General features: G+C 38.0%; 1 protein-coding gene across 4 annotated transcripts in view; it reads left to right on the top strand.

The window, feature by feature from the left end:
* The first annotated feature begins 391 nt into the window (after positions 1–391).
* UBE3C (ubiquitin protein ligase E3C) overlaps positions 392–16300 on the top strand; it is a 76983-nt gene continuing 61074 nt past the window's right edge. Inside the window, exons 1-6 of one of the 4 annotated variants that reach the window (XM_037382583.1) lie at positions 392–625; positions 1112–1213; positions 10742–10795; positions 13602–13676; positions 14361–14507; positions 15299–15414. In XM_037382583.1, the coding sequence (XP_037238480.1) occupies positions 560–625; positions 1112–1213; positions 10742–10795; positions 13602–13676; positions 14361–14507; positions 15299–15414 (560 nt within the window). In that variant the 5' untranslated portion in view covers positions 392–559. Of the gene's footprint in view, positions 626–649; positions 922–1111; positions 1214–10741; positions 10796–13601; positions 13677–14360; positions 14508–15298; positions 15415–16300 lie in introns of those variants that run through there. The other 3 variants (XM_037382585.1, XM_037382582.1, XM_037382584.1) reach the window with 3 other exon arrangements.

Consider the following 16300-nt stretch of genomic DNA (forward strand, 5'->3'; position numbering starts at 1 on the left):
GCTGGGGCCGCCCGGGACGAGGCGCGGCCTCGCGGGGGCTGAGGAGAGGCGCGCGCGGGCGGCGCGGCCCCGGCGGCTGCGGGCGGCGCTCGCGCCACCGCGCCCGGCCGCCGGGAGCGCGCCGGGGAGGCTGCGGGCGGCGGCCATCTTCTCTCCACAGCCGGCTGCTCCCCCAGTGCAAGTGAAGCAGCCCCGCCAGCCCCCTCCTCCGCTCCCTCCCTCCTCCTTCTCCTCCTCCCTCCCACTACACTCAGCCGTTGCCGCCGGTCAGAAAGGGGGCGACCGGGGAAGCGAAGGCCGCGGGGCGGGGAAGGCGGGGGGGGGGGGGGGGGGGGGGGGAGACAGGCCGGGCCGCCGTGAGGGGAGAAGCCCCGCGGGGGCGGGCAGCGGGGGCTAGCCGGCGGCGGGCGGGCGGGCCGCGGGGTGCCAGCCCGGGGGGTTCGCGCCTCCCCGGGGCCGGCGCCGGCCCCTCCGCTCGCCCCTGCCGGCCGGCCGGCGCCCCCTTTGCGGGGTCAGCTCGGGGGGCTGGACCCCGCTCTAGATGGGATAAGCTGTAAACATGTTTAGCTTTGAAGGGGATTTCAAAACGAGGCCCAAGGTGTCTCTCGGAGGAGCGAGTAGGAAGGTAAGAAACGGCGCCTGCCTCCGCGTTTGTGTCTGTGTCGGTTTCCCTCGGCCCCCTCTGCCTTCCCTTCTTATCGTTATTTTTGCCATTGGGCCTTCAGAAATGGGAGCAGCTATGACTAAGGTTTAATAGAGGGTGAGGAAAATCCTCCCCTCCCGATGATGTGTTTCTCTCGTCTCGGCTCTGTGTTGGATTTTTTTGTGTGTTTTTTTGTTTGTTTGTTTGTTTTCTTGTTGTTTGGTTTTTGGTTTTTTTTTTTGATCAGGCCCCACACACCATCCCAGGTTTGCAGCGTGGTAAGAATTGTGGGAAGCGAGGAAATGTCTCCTTAGCTCGTCCCGGTTGTCCCCGTCTCCCCCCCCCGTCCCCGCCCCGGTAGCAACCCGGTTTGTTGTGGCTGGGAGCACCTCCCGAGCAGTTCGGTTCGAGGGCTCCCGGGGTGAAGGAGGGAAGGACTCGGACACCTCCTGTAATTTCTTTGCAAAGGGAAAGTCTTGCGTGGGCCCGCCTCGTTGGAGAGATGGGGGGAGAACAACAGCCTTACACAACTCGAGATCAACGCAGATTGCTGGGGGAGGCTTCACCCACGTGAGTGAGGGTTGCCGGGTCACAGCTTTAGCTTTTCTCTGTCAGGTTCACGTTCAGTTCAGTTTGTCGTGTGCAGGGTGAGTAGCAGTTAATTGTCTGTTGTACCAGACTATTGTATATCCTTGTGTTGATGGCAGAGAGGCGAAGTGGTTTATTTAGATCTTGCTGACTGGACAGAGCAGTCAAATGTTTAGACGAGGACTGAAGGGCATAGAGCGACTGAAGAATAAGCGAAAGGACAAGGCGTTTTTAGAAATGGCCTGGCTTGTAAGGGTTGCTTTAATTCACTTCTAAAATATTACTACCCATGTCATCATTGGACATGATTGTGTGGGAAGCCGAGTGTTTCAATTAATATGTTTGAACCTTAATACGGGTAAAAATAAAATTTATGTTATTGTGCACTGTAGGCAAGTTCGGCTCCCTGAAACTTTTAAGGTTTGGCAGTACAGTTAGGAAACTAGTTTAAAATACTGCACTATGTGCTACTAAAATCACAGTGAAGTTTGCATTTTGGTGGATTGTTTTACATCATTTATTAAGGAGAATGTGTAACAGAACTGTATTTAAATTGTGCAGCTTTTCATCTAAATAATCTTCCGTGTATCTTAAGACATTTCTATTCATTAGATTACATACAATGGCATTACATGAGTGAAAAATACCATAAATATTCCCCAGCAGAAGTAGGAATTGGCAGAACATGCCCTGGTCCTCAGCTGAACGATTTAGGTACTTTGCAACTTCTAACACTGACTTTCTAATAGTGTTCCTTGCAGAACATACTTCCTTCTACAGAAGTAAACAGCTGTCATAACAGCTTCTTTTATACCTACTGATTTCTTCATAAGAGTTCAGCAGAATTCTATTTTATTTTAATCATACGGACAAATTTATTAATGTTGTACAGGTGTAAATTTCCAAGGGCAAATATTAAAAGGTAAAGGAAGTGGAAACTGAAGTTGATGCATAACCTTCACTCTGTCCAATACAGAGGTTGTGTGTCATGGTCTGATTGATACTGACTAGTGCACAGATTTGATGATTTCACATTGGTACGCTGAAGTGCTTGTGCTGCGTCAATGCAAATCAGTTAGTTGTGGCTTTGTATGTCATGTTTATATGGATGTTGTAGAATAACCTTGAAATAGCTGCTTATTTTCAGAAACTATGTACAGTACTAATGAAAAAAATTGTTTAAACAGTACTAAGAAAGCAGTTTACCTGAATTTATATGTAAACGTATTACAGCAGAGATTGGTGTGGCAAGTGTTTACATGGATTCCAGGAGCTTCCATTATTTCACGTCCCAGGCTCCTTGTTTTCTCATACCTATAGACTTCAGTTTTACAGAAGGCTAAATTATAAAATGTTTCCTTTTAGCATTTTGGGCACATGGAAAAAATGTTCTTTGATGAACTCCCTTGCCTTCCAAATGTGTATAATTTTAGAGAGATACAGTTTATAGTTCCAAACTTGCACCTCTGTGATGCTTTATTAGTTAGCTGGGTGCTTAGTACTGCATGTTTTGATTCCTTTAGTAGAATAAAGCACTACCAGAAGTACAGGTGAAATCTGTATACAGGCTGCTTAATGCTAAGAATAACTCTCTGCCCTGTTTGGGGAAGCTTCGCAAATATTGTTGCACCTGCATAGATAGCTCCATTAGCAAAACCCTCCCAGGGGCTGGATATGAAAGCAGGGACTCCAGTTCAAAGAGCTAGTCAGTGCTAAAGATGCCAGCAGTCTTCCTGATGTGGATACAACTATGCCAAAATAAATGATCAGCAAAACTGACTATTAAAAGTATGATTGTTTGCAGCTGCAGTTATATCAGCAGAATAACTGTGTCGGGCACAGGTCATGTGTCAATGCCCTGTCTTACATTGCATTGCCTGTTTGTAGTGTTTCTTTAGGCCTTGCAAGAGGCTGACCTCAGTAAGTCCTTATTATAGGCACAATAATAGAAATACAGCTGAGGACTTGTGGCTACTAACTTTTATGGCATTTTTTAATTATAAAAGTAGAGAGCTTCAGGTTGGTTTTTACTCTGTTTGCATCTTATGTTCATATGTGTTATGATGGTCTGACTGTGAATGCTGTAGAGGGCCGTTTCAATCCAACCAGACCTTTTGCCAGAAAAGTAGTATTTTTGTTAAAATCCTGAGTTGCAAAATTAATGTTCTCAAAATTACTACCCCTGTGACTGATTGTAACATTTTAATGTTGCATTGTACATCAGTGTAAAAATACAGATGGTATTGTCAGTGTTTGGACTTTTCCCTCCATATCTACTTTCAGAAACTTGCTGATACATTTGGGCATTAGTTATATAGGAGTTTGAGGGTCTAGGTACTGTGTCTTATTTACAATATGGTAAGTTTGTTTAATTTTTGAGATTGCTTGTTGTTACCTTTAAAACAATTTCCTTTATGAGGCTCTTCAAAAGATATTTTCAGATTGTTTTAATTGTAACTGGCAAAACATATTTTTTTACTTCTGAAGTAAAATAGCCTCCAAAAAGGAATACTGTTGTTGGAGTTCTATATGGTAATGCCTTGAATTACGCACGGACTTTTTGTACGGGACTGTAATTATTGCCTAAAAGGCTGTGGCTGCAAAATTTGTGTGGTATGTCAGGCAGGAAAGAAGACATGCATCTGAAGAGTTGGTTTGGGGTGCAGTTCAAATTGAACTGAACTAACCGAACTGTGCAGTGGAATGAAACAGGTGGTTCCTACCTCGTCCTTTGTGTCTCGTATAGTGAACATGTTTTGCAAGGTGGAGTGTCACCATGCCTTCTGGTGGCAGCTATTAGGTTTCATTAATTTTATCATGAAGTTGGACTCTTGGTGGCATAGCACAGAATCTGTTTAACCATGCTTGATTTGGTATGGTCAGGCCCAGTGTTCCTTTATTAATTTTGCCAGTGTTAAGAGAAACACGAGGTACTAGTCCTTTAGTTTATCATGCAGGGGGATACCCATGCCTGTGCTGAGATGCACAAAGGGCTCTGTAGCTCCACATTATTCATTTAGGTTGTGAAATAGGTTAATGACATCTTGTAAGCCTTTAACAGGAAAAATAGTTAAAAGGCTTTTGCTAAGTCAAATGTACAGTATCACTTGAGATATCCAAAACATGCTTCTATAAATTCCAAGACTGTTTTAAATAGAGTATTTTAAAATTATCATACTGGTATGAGATAGTTTAAAAATAAATTCCTTTTCAGGAATTTGTACTACAGATGAGTTAGCACTGTTGTGAAAGTGAAACCAACTTCACTGTGTTTCTTTTTGTGTTTTGGTTTTGTTGTTGTGAAACGTGGAAAATTACTAATGAACCAATAGTGATGATTCCATCTGTATTTTAAAAAAGTCTCTGTAATTTTAATATGGACATGTTTAGTAATAAAAGATCTCAGTTTACAAAGTTTGTCTATGTTTTATTTTAGTAGCTACTGACATGCTTTCTTAAATTAATAGCATAACATTAAGCATTAGATTCCTTTATATTCCTCCCCCCAGCTGAAGTGCAGACATACAACTCCAGAAGCACCTTGTTTGGTCTTTGTTTTCTATATTCTATATGTGAAGTAACTTCTTGTGGAATAAGAATTAATGATTTAAAACCAGTAGGGTATAAGATTGCCAGTGAATGGAGAAATCTTTGCACATGTTGGAATTGCTTATGGTGATAGCTGTCTGTAGGATTTAAAAAAAAAAAAGGGACGTATTTAAAAATGGTTTTGTTTCTGTCTTAATGATTAGTTGAAGAAAGTTGTTAATTTCAGGAAAGGAGAATTACTGTTTTGTTATACCTTACTTGAACCTACATTAGGTGGCAATGGAAATGAAATGATGCTAGGGATTTATAGTATAGGATTTCTTGATTATAATTACAAATTTACAATTTATTTTTGAACAGTGGAAAAGAATTGCACTACTTTGCTCTGTAAGACTGGTGTCCTGTAAGGCACATGGTTAGATATTACGCAAGTACATACTTCATTGTGAGTCAGGACTGTATTTTGTCCAGATCATTCGAACGTCAAAGCCTGCGTCCTGAAATGCTCTTTGAATTTCAGATCTGTGGTGTGGAAATACGATGAGACCATCGTGTTGTAAAATAATGACTGTCAATAGGAAACTATTATCAATGTACACTAGATTCTTTTGGATTTTTCTCCTCTTGGTAACATTTTAAATTCTCCTCGTTTCAAAGGAAGCTACGAGTGATGGAGTTGAAGTTAGCTGACATCAGTGATTACACTGCTGTTTTCTCAAATTCAAAGAAAAAATTTCTGCTTTTATAGATATATTTTTCCCCCTGCTTTTTTCTGCGAAAATGAAAAGTCACTCAACTACAATGATGCATACAATATGTGTCTTAAAAATCATAATAGAGACAAACGGAGTAAATTTAAAGGCAATTTGTTTACATTTCATTTGGCCTCTAGACCCTTCAGTCAAGTCCTGATTCCACTGTGCGTGTCTTCGTAGCTGTCATGATAAAAGTGGTTTCAGATACTCCCTACATCCTACAGTAAAAGTTGAGCTAAAATGCTGAGATGCTTTCTAGCAAGCACTATGACATTGATTTCCGTGATGCCAGGCTTTCCCTGGCCTAATGCCTCTTCTTGGCTGTATTTTAAGTACTTTAAAACACCTTTTTTCTAGAAGAAGGTCTTCTCTACATGTAAACGTAATTATTATGTGAATAATCAGAGATAACGAGGAGCCACAAACTGTTTCAAAGCGGAATTTTCCAAGCTGCTGAACATGTTTTACTCAGGCTGGCTGAGCTGCCTGTCCAATGGAATTTAAATTGTTGAGGTCCAGTTCAAGACACTGTGTGTCTTTAAAAATGCTAATTTCTTTTAATATTCAGAGAAACCAATAGAAATGGAGTTTATCTTGTCTGAAATAATGTTGGGAACTAGAAACATTGTTGGGAGCCACTTTAGAGGGGGATATGTCCCACTGCCCACCTTTGTTCTCTACAAATAAATGCTACAAAATCTTCCTTTTCTTTTTTGGACTTGATAAATATTTATGTTGGAAGGAATTTTGTTCTATAAACACCTTAGGTCACTTCATTTGCTTTGGAAATTGTTATTGATTTTTATGTGGTTCAAGCTAAATTCAGCTGAAAAGTCACATTCCTCATTTTAAGGAAAGAAAAAAGATGCAAGTTCCTGGGTTTTGTAGATGAAAACCATACAAGATTTTACAATTGTCCCAAAAGTTGAAAGATCAAGTGCTTATTTGCTTTTCCATGAAAATTTCCTAAAAGGCATGCCTTGTACCTTGCATGATCTATTGTAATGTTAAATAGAATAGCTTTCTCAACTAAAGAAAGAAAATGAATTACAAATAGATCTCAAAGGTTTGTTAATTTTTTGCATCAGTGTATTTTTGTTGTTGTTTTTTTTAAATTGTGCTCAGTGTTTGGACAGTGCCAGAAAATTAATTAGTCAATTTCACCTTTGCATCTGGCATGTTTTGGTTTTAAATATATTTCTGTGGAGCTTAACATGACTGCTCAGGAGTGTTTCAGATTTTAAATTTCAGATTTTAAGAGACAACAAATGCTGGAAGTACTTGGAAAAAAAATTATTCTTTTTCTGAACCTGAATTTTGAACTAAGAGGGCTGAAAGCTTATTACCACTCTCAATGCAGAGTGTTAAAATGACAAAAAAGAATCATTATTTGTTTGTTTATGTTATTTGGGCTTTGTGTAGGATGTGTAAAGGGTAGGAGTTTTGTAAACATACTTTTGCAACTAAGACTGTATTTCAGCAAAGTGAGGACGAGAAAGCAGTCTGAATTACATTTTTTTTTCATTATGTGTTTAATTGGCATTTTTAAAGCACTGATGTTGTTACCTTGTTGGGTGTGGTTTTTCTCGTCAACTGGTGTGTTACAGCAGTGGTGTGACTTTGAACTTTGCTGTGATGAATAATACGGTACATAGCAGTTTCATCCTGATGTATACATTAACATTTCAATATTACTTAACATTTCTTTGATGATAGTCGCAAGCTTTCCTTTCTATCTACTGTCCTCCATCTGCTTCCTTGTTTTTACCTTTTTCTCCCTCCTTGTCTTACTTTTTAAGTTATCATCCATAATGTCACATTGTGTTTTACTGTCACATACTGTTTCTTTGCTTGCTTGTTTCTTTGTGTCATGCCTCATGTATTTGGTGAAGAAAATGTCTCTAATTGGGCTTTTCATGGTCCTGGAGCTTGAGCAACCTCCTTGCTAGAGCCTGAGGTTGGTTGTCTTTACGATTATAAGCTGTTGGAGGAAGGAGCAGACAGGAAGGGGGCTGCTAGTGAAGCACTAAACATTGTATGAAACCACAGACAGTGTATTCCCTCTCCTGCACTTTGGAGGTCAGCTCCTGAAGAAAGACTACATCATAGGAACTGTCAAGAATTTTATTCAGTAAATGGCTTTTTGGTCTTTCTGAATTAGGGTTGAAGGAATCCAAGACAAGCTGATGCTTCGTTCCCCCTAAAAATGCCTGCCTGCCTGTCTGTCTTAGTAGGTAGACTTGATAACTGACATCTGCCTGTCTGGCAGGTGAAGAAAGAAGAGAGTGTGACCATCACAGAAGTGAGGGAAGGAAGATGGGGGGTAGGAATGAGCTAGGTTTGATCTTTGGAAGTTACTGTTGGATGGATCCCGTACTGTGAGTTGCTCTGGCTGTAGCTACGCAGGAAGAGATGGTGGAATGGCGGCTGTAGCTGTCAGCAGTCACATGACCATATAGATAGGAGTTGTCAAATGTACATCACTTTCTGTAATGCTGTTGTCATTCACAACCAGCCACAGAACAAAAGCTACTGAGTTTTGCTCTTTTTCAATGTGCTGTTTTATTAAGAGGCAAGGCAGGGAGGATTTCAGAGATGACAGTGCAGTTAGCTGTCTGTGAGAAATGAGTTTTTTAGAAGGCCCTTTGTAGGCAAAGAAGATTATTTCATAGTTCTTTTCGTCTCTTTTCCACAGCAAGTTTATTTTCTATTGCATATTTACTGTTACTTTTTAATTTCTGAAGGGGCAGTGTACTCCAGTTGGGTTGAAAAACTCTGAAGGAGATACATTTTTCTTGCATTTAACTTAAATATGTTCTTTAGTCATAGTTATGATTCCATTTCTTTATGTTTCTGATCTATGTGTGTCTTGTGACCAATAGTAGTATTTGACCCATAATAATTTTTCAAGTGGGATGTACTTACCTGAATATTTTGTGTTGTTTTAAGACAGTTCCTCTACTGTATTTATTTTTTACTTTAACAAGTTGGTGTTTTTCTTTAAAAGTACTCAAAGCAAGTATGTGTCATTGACTAAAAACTTAGTTTTGCTGTTTCTTTAAAGAAACAGTGGATTGTTTAAAGAGTGCTTGCTTCAGAGACCCTATTACCGATCAATGCAAAGTCGGTGATACAGTATGTGAGGATACACTGCCCTCTTAGATCTTCTCCCCTCCCCCCAGTACTTAAAATTATTTTTTTCTGATAAGCACTCTGGCTGCTTATTTTCCTTTCTCTACTAATCTCTTGTGTTTACTGTGTGTGTATTTTTTTGTTTTGGTACTGTTCAGTTTGTCTTCCCTTTTCTGTATGTTCTTTTGCTTTTTCTTTCAATCTGCTCTGTAGTGTAAGAACAAATTCAGCAGCATTGCTTCTAAGCAGAAATGCTCTTTCCATGGCGCTGCTGCAGAATTAAACTCTAACACATTGAAGAGAGACCACTTTTTGGTACACTGATCACTTCTGAATAGGAACATTTCACTAACTTCTTTAATGCATTGGGTATCAGCTGTTGAAAATGTAGTATTCGATTTAAAAATGTCCTGAAACTTTAAGCCATCTGTTATTTCTTAATTTAGTACATTATTTTGTCTTTTTGTGTGTGTGAGGTCAGAATCTCTTGCCTCATCTTGCCAAGCAGGCTGGGAGTCTTTCCTATTGCTTGAGTGGAGATGCATTGTCTTATGTATGGATTTTGTTATGATTTGTTTATACTGTGTTTAACACATGAAAAAAACCCTGTCTTTAGAGGGCAATAGCTGTAGTTAGTGGTGTGTTTGGCCGTAAATGCTGTCTTTAGAGGAAAAGATGGTTAACCTTCTTGTGGGATTTTTTTTCTTTACGCTCCAGTAAGTGATCAGAAATATAAACCCAATTTTAAATTCATTTTTTTGCATCTATGTTTTTCTCTTTCAGTGACCTGCGTTAAAGTATCTTCTATCTTAAAGAAATCAGGAGAATCATGACCTTGTTTCTTCTGTATTGTCAAAAAATAAATGCAGAAGACTTCTGCCCTCAGTTTTTGTATCTGCTTATAGACATTGAAAATATTCCACCACAGTTGTTTTAAATGTGGTTAAATATTTTATAAATTTTTGTTTGCCAACTCCAAATTTATTTTTATGTATTCAGATATAATAATTATCATCTTGAGTGTGTTTTATTTCTTAACTTCTCTAGACTAGCAAGGGTATAGGGAGAAGAGGAAGTAGTTACATGTGTCATAGAGGCAAAAGACAAAATTCCTTAAATCTCTTGTCTGTTTTAGACTGGATTTGGGAAGGTGCTAGGGTAGTTTAAACTCTTACTGTCTGCAGTGGGAGCTGAGTACTCTGCGTCAAAAAGGGATTATTTTGTATATTTCCTTGGAAACTACACAGAACCATCCAGTAAGAGATTCTTGCAAATAAAGCTTTGTTTATGTTTTGAAATCAATGCGTACTGATTTAGCATTGTGGTTTAAAAGCTAAGGCACAGGTTTTCTATTATAATGGTATTGTTCTTTAGAGGCCTCATGAATACTTAAGTATTCTTTTTCTTTTTCTCTATTGGAGAGATCACAATCCTGAAAGTTTCAGTTCCTAGCCTTTACCTGGGTGAAGAGTTCAAAATTTTAAAAGACAAAATTCTTACTGTTTATGTTATGTATGTCTGTTTTGGCATCTTTTCCAGACAAGTTTTGAGGAAAAGGATAAGTAAATATAAGAGCTTAGTGCTATTTTGCAAGTGAGACAAAAGAATGGGGGCTTTGGTACAGTGGTTACTTTGAACATGCCACAACTTGCTATACACACCTGGGCCAGTGACTTAGTGCGCTTCAAGCAAGGAAAACACTCTGTAAACATTTGGTACTACCTGGTAGGATTGAGACTGTTCTGTTTCAGCTCCCCCATTTGTAAATGGGTGATACTTGCCTGGATAATTGGGATGCTGAGAAGACAAACCTGGACAGGCATCAGTACAGTTCACTGCTATTTGCTTGTCCCTTTTCTTTTTACATAACTTCTCGCTGTTGGTGTGCTTTTGAGAGGGCTGCATTGTCTGTATTTGTAAGCGTGGAAAATGATTAACGCTTAATTTTCTCAAGTGTTTTATGTATTGCAAATTAACGAACAATCTCCAGAGTTAAGTCTATATTAAATATCATAAACACATTTGAATCATGTTTGAATGAAAATGCAATAGTATCTTTATTTGTGTCTTATAGGAAGAAAAGGCTTCTCTCCTGCATCGTACTCAGGAAGAAAGGAGGAAACGAGAGGTAAAGTAGACTGTAAGCGTTTGCATGCACACTGGATTCTTTTGGCTTTTTTTTGCTAAGGTACCATTGACAGTCCAAAGTACTTCTCCTGCAGTTTACTTAGTTCAGGAATATTTTGTTGCAGTTTACAAGTTCTATATAGTCTTCAGGTGTACTAGAATTGACAAACTGTTTGACTGCTTTTAAGATGCTTCCCAGAAGTGATTTTCATCTCAAAAGAAGGTACTTAAACATGCACTGGGTGCAAAGGGAATTCTTCCCTTTTGTTTTGGTGCTCATTGAATCTAGTCTTTGTCAAGAAGACAGGTATTTGGCTAGTAACTGCCTTTTTTTGCCATTTCTGTAATCTATTACTATGGGTTGATCTCAGCAAACTGTCTTCTACTCCTGGTTCTGCTATGGTTTCTTGAATGACCCTCAGTAATTGACTTACCCAGAGCGTGCATCCTCAGTTCTTTGGAGATGAAGTCAGAACAATGATACTTGAATGCATCCTACAGTGCATTGAAATCACCTGATAATTGAGGAGCAATGAGGAGCTGATGTGTGAGGCTTTAGGAGACCTTAATACAGGTTTATAATGGAAGCTTACTGCCATGGATTATTCATTCTGGAATGATGCAAAGGAGGAATAGGCATTGAAAGGAAAAACCACTAGCTTTAAACATTAATAGACGTGGCAATATCAAAATAAAATTTAGTAGTATGGAATTAAAGTGAATATGTTCATTTTGTTGGATTTTTTTCCCCTCCTCCTGATATGAGCTGAAAAAAATTTGGTCTTAAAAATGATTTAACAAGTATAACTGCATAGGTTTCGTGCTGATTAAGAAAACAGCTGTTTGGCGCTTAAAGGTGTTTTTGACCCTTGCTAGATTAAACACAATTTATGCAGTGGCACCTCTCTTTCTGAGAATAGTTACTGCTTTTTTTCCTTTCCAACCTGGGTGTATAGTTATGGACCAAGTTTAAGTATGAAGTTACTAGGGTTTTGCCAGTTAGTTCAGAATGCTGTGTTGCGCATCAAATTTATGATCAGTGAGTCCTTACCAACATATGCAAAAGTATGTTTTTGTGCTTCATAAACTTTTTGCCCTATATTGAAATAACCCATTCAGTTGCTTAATTCTGCCTGCTGCTAAGCTGATGCAGTGTCATGTGCTCATAGCTGTATATGTGCATGCATACACACAATGGTTTTCTGTGGCATGTATCAGATTCTTACAAAATGAACGGCTCCTCTGAGAATAAAATCAGTTATGGCTTTTAAAAAAATGCCTGTAGCAGAATCTTAGCAATGACTTCAGACTTAAAACCTTTGCAATTGTGGGTCACTAATTGACAATTATGTATTCTAGAATAAAACCTGTACCTAGAGAAAAAGAGAAGGTATCTACTTTTTAGTCGAGCATTACATTATGATTATGGAGAGATAGTGCCTCTCTGTAATTGAAACTCTCTCCTGTTTGCCCCCATACTTTGCACTTTTACTGTTAGATAACTTTGAAGAGAAAAATATCCTTTGGCTTATCAAAATTTTGATTTTGATCCGTGCTTTAGAGATAATTGGAGTCTTTCAAGTGTATGCTTATTCAGAGAAATTGCTTTAGGAACTGGGATTTCCGAGAAAAAATAAAATAGGCATTGGACAGCAGTTTCATCTGGTGTTTCTCAGGACAGTTCAGGTTGTTTTTTAAGTTGCATGTCTTTATGGATAATAAATCAGAAATCAAGGTTTTGCGGGTAGAAAGTTTATGTGAACTTTCCCAAATGTATTTTATTGAAATCTAGAAAAATGTTTTGGTGTTTTGTTTGGTGTCTGGTAGCCCTTAGAATTATGGGCTCATTCTAGTCCATGGATTGGTCAGGATAAAATGTCTTTTCTTAAAGAGGCTTCTCTGATTTTTGCTCTTTGTACTTCCTCAACCACTGGTTTGTAGGTCTAAGTTCATGAGCAACTATTTTACTTCCCCCTTTCATCCCCTAAAAAACTATATGGACATTGTTAGAAACCTAATTACAGTAGCCACTTCCTTTAGGTATTTATTATGATGGGGTATGCTGGGGGTGTTGTCAAGGAACTTACTGACTGCACTTTCTGTATTGCCTTAAGCAGGCTGGGTTTCAGTTCCTCAGAAACTGATACATTGTAAAGGGATGATTTTAATTACTCCTCCTAGGTACTGAGGAAGAAATCTTAAAATTACTCACTTAATATGTCTTGTTTGAAGGAGAAAGCAAGAATGTTTATTAATTTTTGTACTGTGCTCCTGAGCTTAAAGCATTTAGCCTCATTTTCCTTTTGACAGCAGTATTGTTTCCAAATAACTGATGGGGTTTTTTTGCGGCTTCCCCCTCCCCCAATCTAAACTGCACCAGCCTCATAATACTGATGTATTATTTGAATGGAAACAAATAAGCAAGGCTTCAATGTTAGCTGACATATGCAGAAAGAGAAATGGTGTAATTGAATTTGATGAATTCTTCAACATTTTAGTATTAAGACTTTGTCTAATGAAATACGAAAGTGTTTTATTTTGACTTACATAGTATTATATACTTGTTGAGTATTAAAAATTATTTTGCAGTGTCTTAATGGTAAATCTACACTTAAAAACATAAAAAGCTTTCTCCCTGACGTATGTGTATTGGATGCAAACCTTCAAAGATTTTATTTTACTAACAATTAGTGCTTAATTTTAATTAAAAAAAAATATCCTTTTGAATACAAATATATTTGTTAAAATGGTAGAAATTAGAGTCAGTTCCACAATGCTGATTTCAGTTTTCTTGCTTTGTTTTACAGGAAGAGAGGCGGAGGCTGAAAAATGCAATAATAATCCAGTCATTTGTAAGAGGGTACAGAGACAGAAAACATCAAGTAAGTACTTTTTTATTTAGGTAGATGTAAAATAGTTTTGCTGAAAGTGAGACTTTCTAGTAAAGAATAATTCCATTGGTAAATCTTCATCTTTTTGAGTATTGTGTGCCCACAAAGTGGAAGTTTTCTCCCTTTTGATGTTTTCATTTGAACCTCAGTATTTTAGTAGATGGACGTTTATTCTGCAAAGCATGTGTGTGACACTGGACTTCAGTGGGATTACACAATGTTTTTTTGAGCTGATAATGCAAATGAAAACAACTGGGTATCAGCAGCTTTCACATGCCAGTGGAGCTTTTTTTCCCCAATATGGCTAAGGTGGTAGTTTGAGTCAAAAAGATGTTCTTTCTAAGCTGCTGTTCGGTAGATTATTGTAAGAGTTGTATCTGTTTAAACTTGCTAATATTTATTGAGTGAACTAGATGAAAATGCGTGATGTGATATTCTTTACTTGAAAAGCAACAAATTTATTGCAATGTGTACTTTCTGAATTATAGAAAGCAGTTATGGCTTTAACTATGATATAGTCTGTATGTTTTAATCTCTTCACAAAAATATGTTGTATCCATTTTACTACTTTGTATCCATTTTGGATGCGAAGCTGAAATGAAGTTTTAAAAATGTTGCATCTCTGTTTTAAATCATGACCATTATTGATATATTGATGCATGTCTTATTTTTAAGTACTCTATCCAAAGAAGTGAATTTGATCGCTGTGCTAATTTGGCCCAATCTGGAGGAACCTTTTCCACTGCTAATGGAGCCAATTTGACTCTTTTAGTTCGTCAGTTACTCTTTTTCTATAGACAGAATGAGGATTCTAAGCGTTTGGTGAGTACTGTTACATACTTTGATCTGTAGGACTTATGTCGTGCGCTTTTAAAGTACTTTCACTTAAAAGATTTTGAAGGAATGCAAAAAAGTCTTTGGCCACTTTAGTAACTTCATTTAAGAATTCTGGCTTTTGCTGACGTGTACTCTGCTGTTTTTCATTTAGTCAGAATAAGTTAAGAGTTAGATTTCATATGTATACGCACATGCAGAATCTGAAAGAAAGCTTTGAAAAATCCTGTTTGTATTATTATTTTATCAAAATTAATATACTTCTATTAGATTTTAATTTTTAAATAATATTTTCCACTTAGCTCTCTGGTCATTCCAAGGGTGTTTGGGTTGTTGTTTTTTTTGTCTGGGTGTTGTTCCCATCCCCTGTCGTGTCGTCCGCCCCCCGCTCCCCCCGGTCAGTAATGCTGGCATATCAGTTACAAAGTCACTGCAAATTTCCCAAACATATGAGTACGTATGGTTCATAGCTAGTATTAATAATGGACATTAAAGAAATATGGCTATTTAAAACCAAAAAACGTAACAGATAAATTTGTTGCAAGAGTGAAGTTATTTGTGAGTAATTAAGTCTTAACATTGAAAATTTAGTACTAGCAGTCATGTATTTTATGTTGTATAACAGTTTTTTTTTTCTCGGCTGAACAGAATTGTCTTCGTTTATGTTTTGCAAGTCCTCCAAAGTTCTCCAAAACAGGATTGAAATATTACTCTCTGTGTTGTAATAAATAATATAACTTGTTGTTATAAACAGTAAACTTGTGCGGATCTTTTCCCAGGTATGGATGTGTCAGAATTTAATTAAACATAGTTCTCAGTTTGTTAAGCAATTGGATCGTCCAGACAGACTTACTTGCTTATTCCAAATAAAGAGACTGTTGGGGCTGTGTTGCAGGTAAATTCTTTTTTCTATGTGCTGCTATCTAAGACATGGTCAGAGATTATGTTGGGCACTTGTTGGCTTCTTTTTGGAGAGGCAAAGTATTAAATATAAATTTATTTTATGGGGAGGACTTTTTATGTTAAGTATGTGTATAGGCCATGGTGTAGGATACTGCTGTAAGACAATGGAATGTTCTTAAACTTCATTTACTTTCAAGTTCAACATGTACTTAAGGGATGCACTGCCTAGGAGCAGGCTTAAGTGTGTTCCTACTGCTTGCATATAGCAATATTTGTGGAAAATAGAAGGTTTTTTTGGGAGCCAATAGTAATTAGAAGATGTTATCTGAGTTAGACTAATGTTCCAAGGATATGGTTTGGATATGTTTTGTTTTAAAACTAGTATTCTATAAGAGGCTTTTCCTCACACTTTATTTTGGATTTAAGGCATGTTAATCAGTTGTATTACTGGCTTCAGTGGTACATTTATTATTTGTAGCGGGAGGATCACAGGAAGGTAAATCTGTCAAGATGACTTGAATATCTGGCAGCTAAAGCATAGTTTTAGAAGACAATGTATTTACTTTTACCAATAATAGGAACTGGTTATACTTTTCAGAGCCTTAAAACAGGTTTCTTTTCCTTTTAGTGTTGATACTTCTTTAAAAAATTGTTTCATTCAAGTCACTGAACCTTGTGTTCTTACAATTGTGTATAGTGTGTGTGTAATAAACACCAGATACTAAAGGAGACTTGAGTAGTGGGCTTCAAAGGAACACAGCTGCGATGTCCCTGGATTAAACTGTACATTTTTGCTACAGTTGAAATTGTGGTTTCGTAAATGCAGCTCTGTTAGTATTCCCACTGTCCTTTCCTGACTGGGTGATTTGGGGGAAAAA

Source organism: Falco rusticolus, chromosome 4, assembly GCF_015220075.1.
Source record: "Falco rusticolus isolate bFalRus1 chromosome 4, bFalRus1.pri, whole genome shotgun sequence".
Classification (NCBI taxonomy): Eukaryota; Metazoa; Chordata; class Aves; order Falconiformes; family Falconidae; genus Falco; species Falco rusticolus.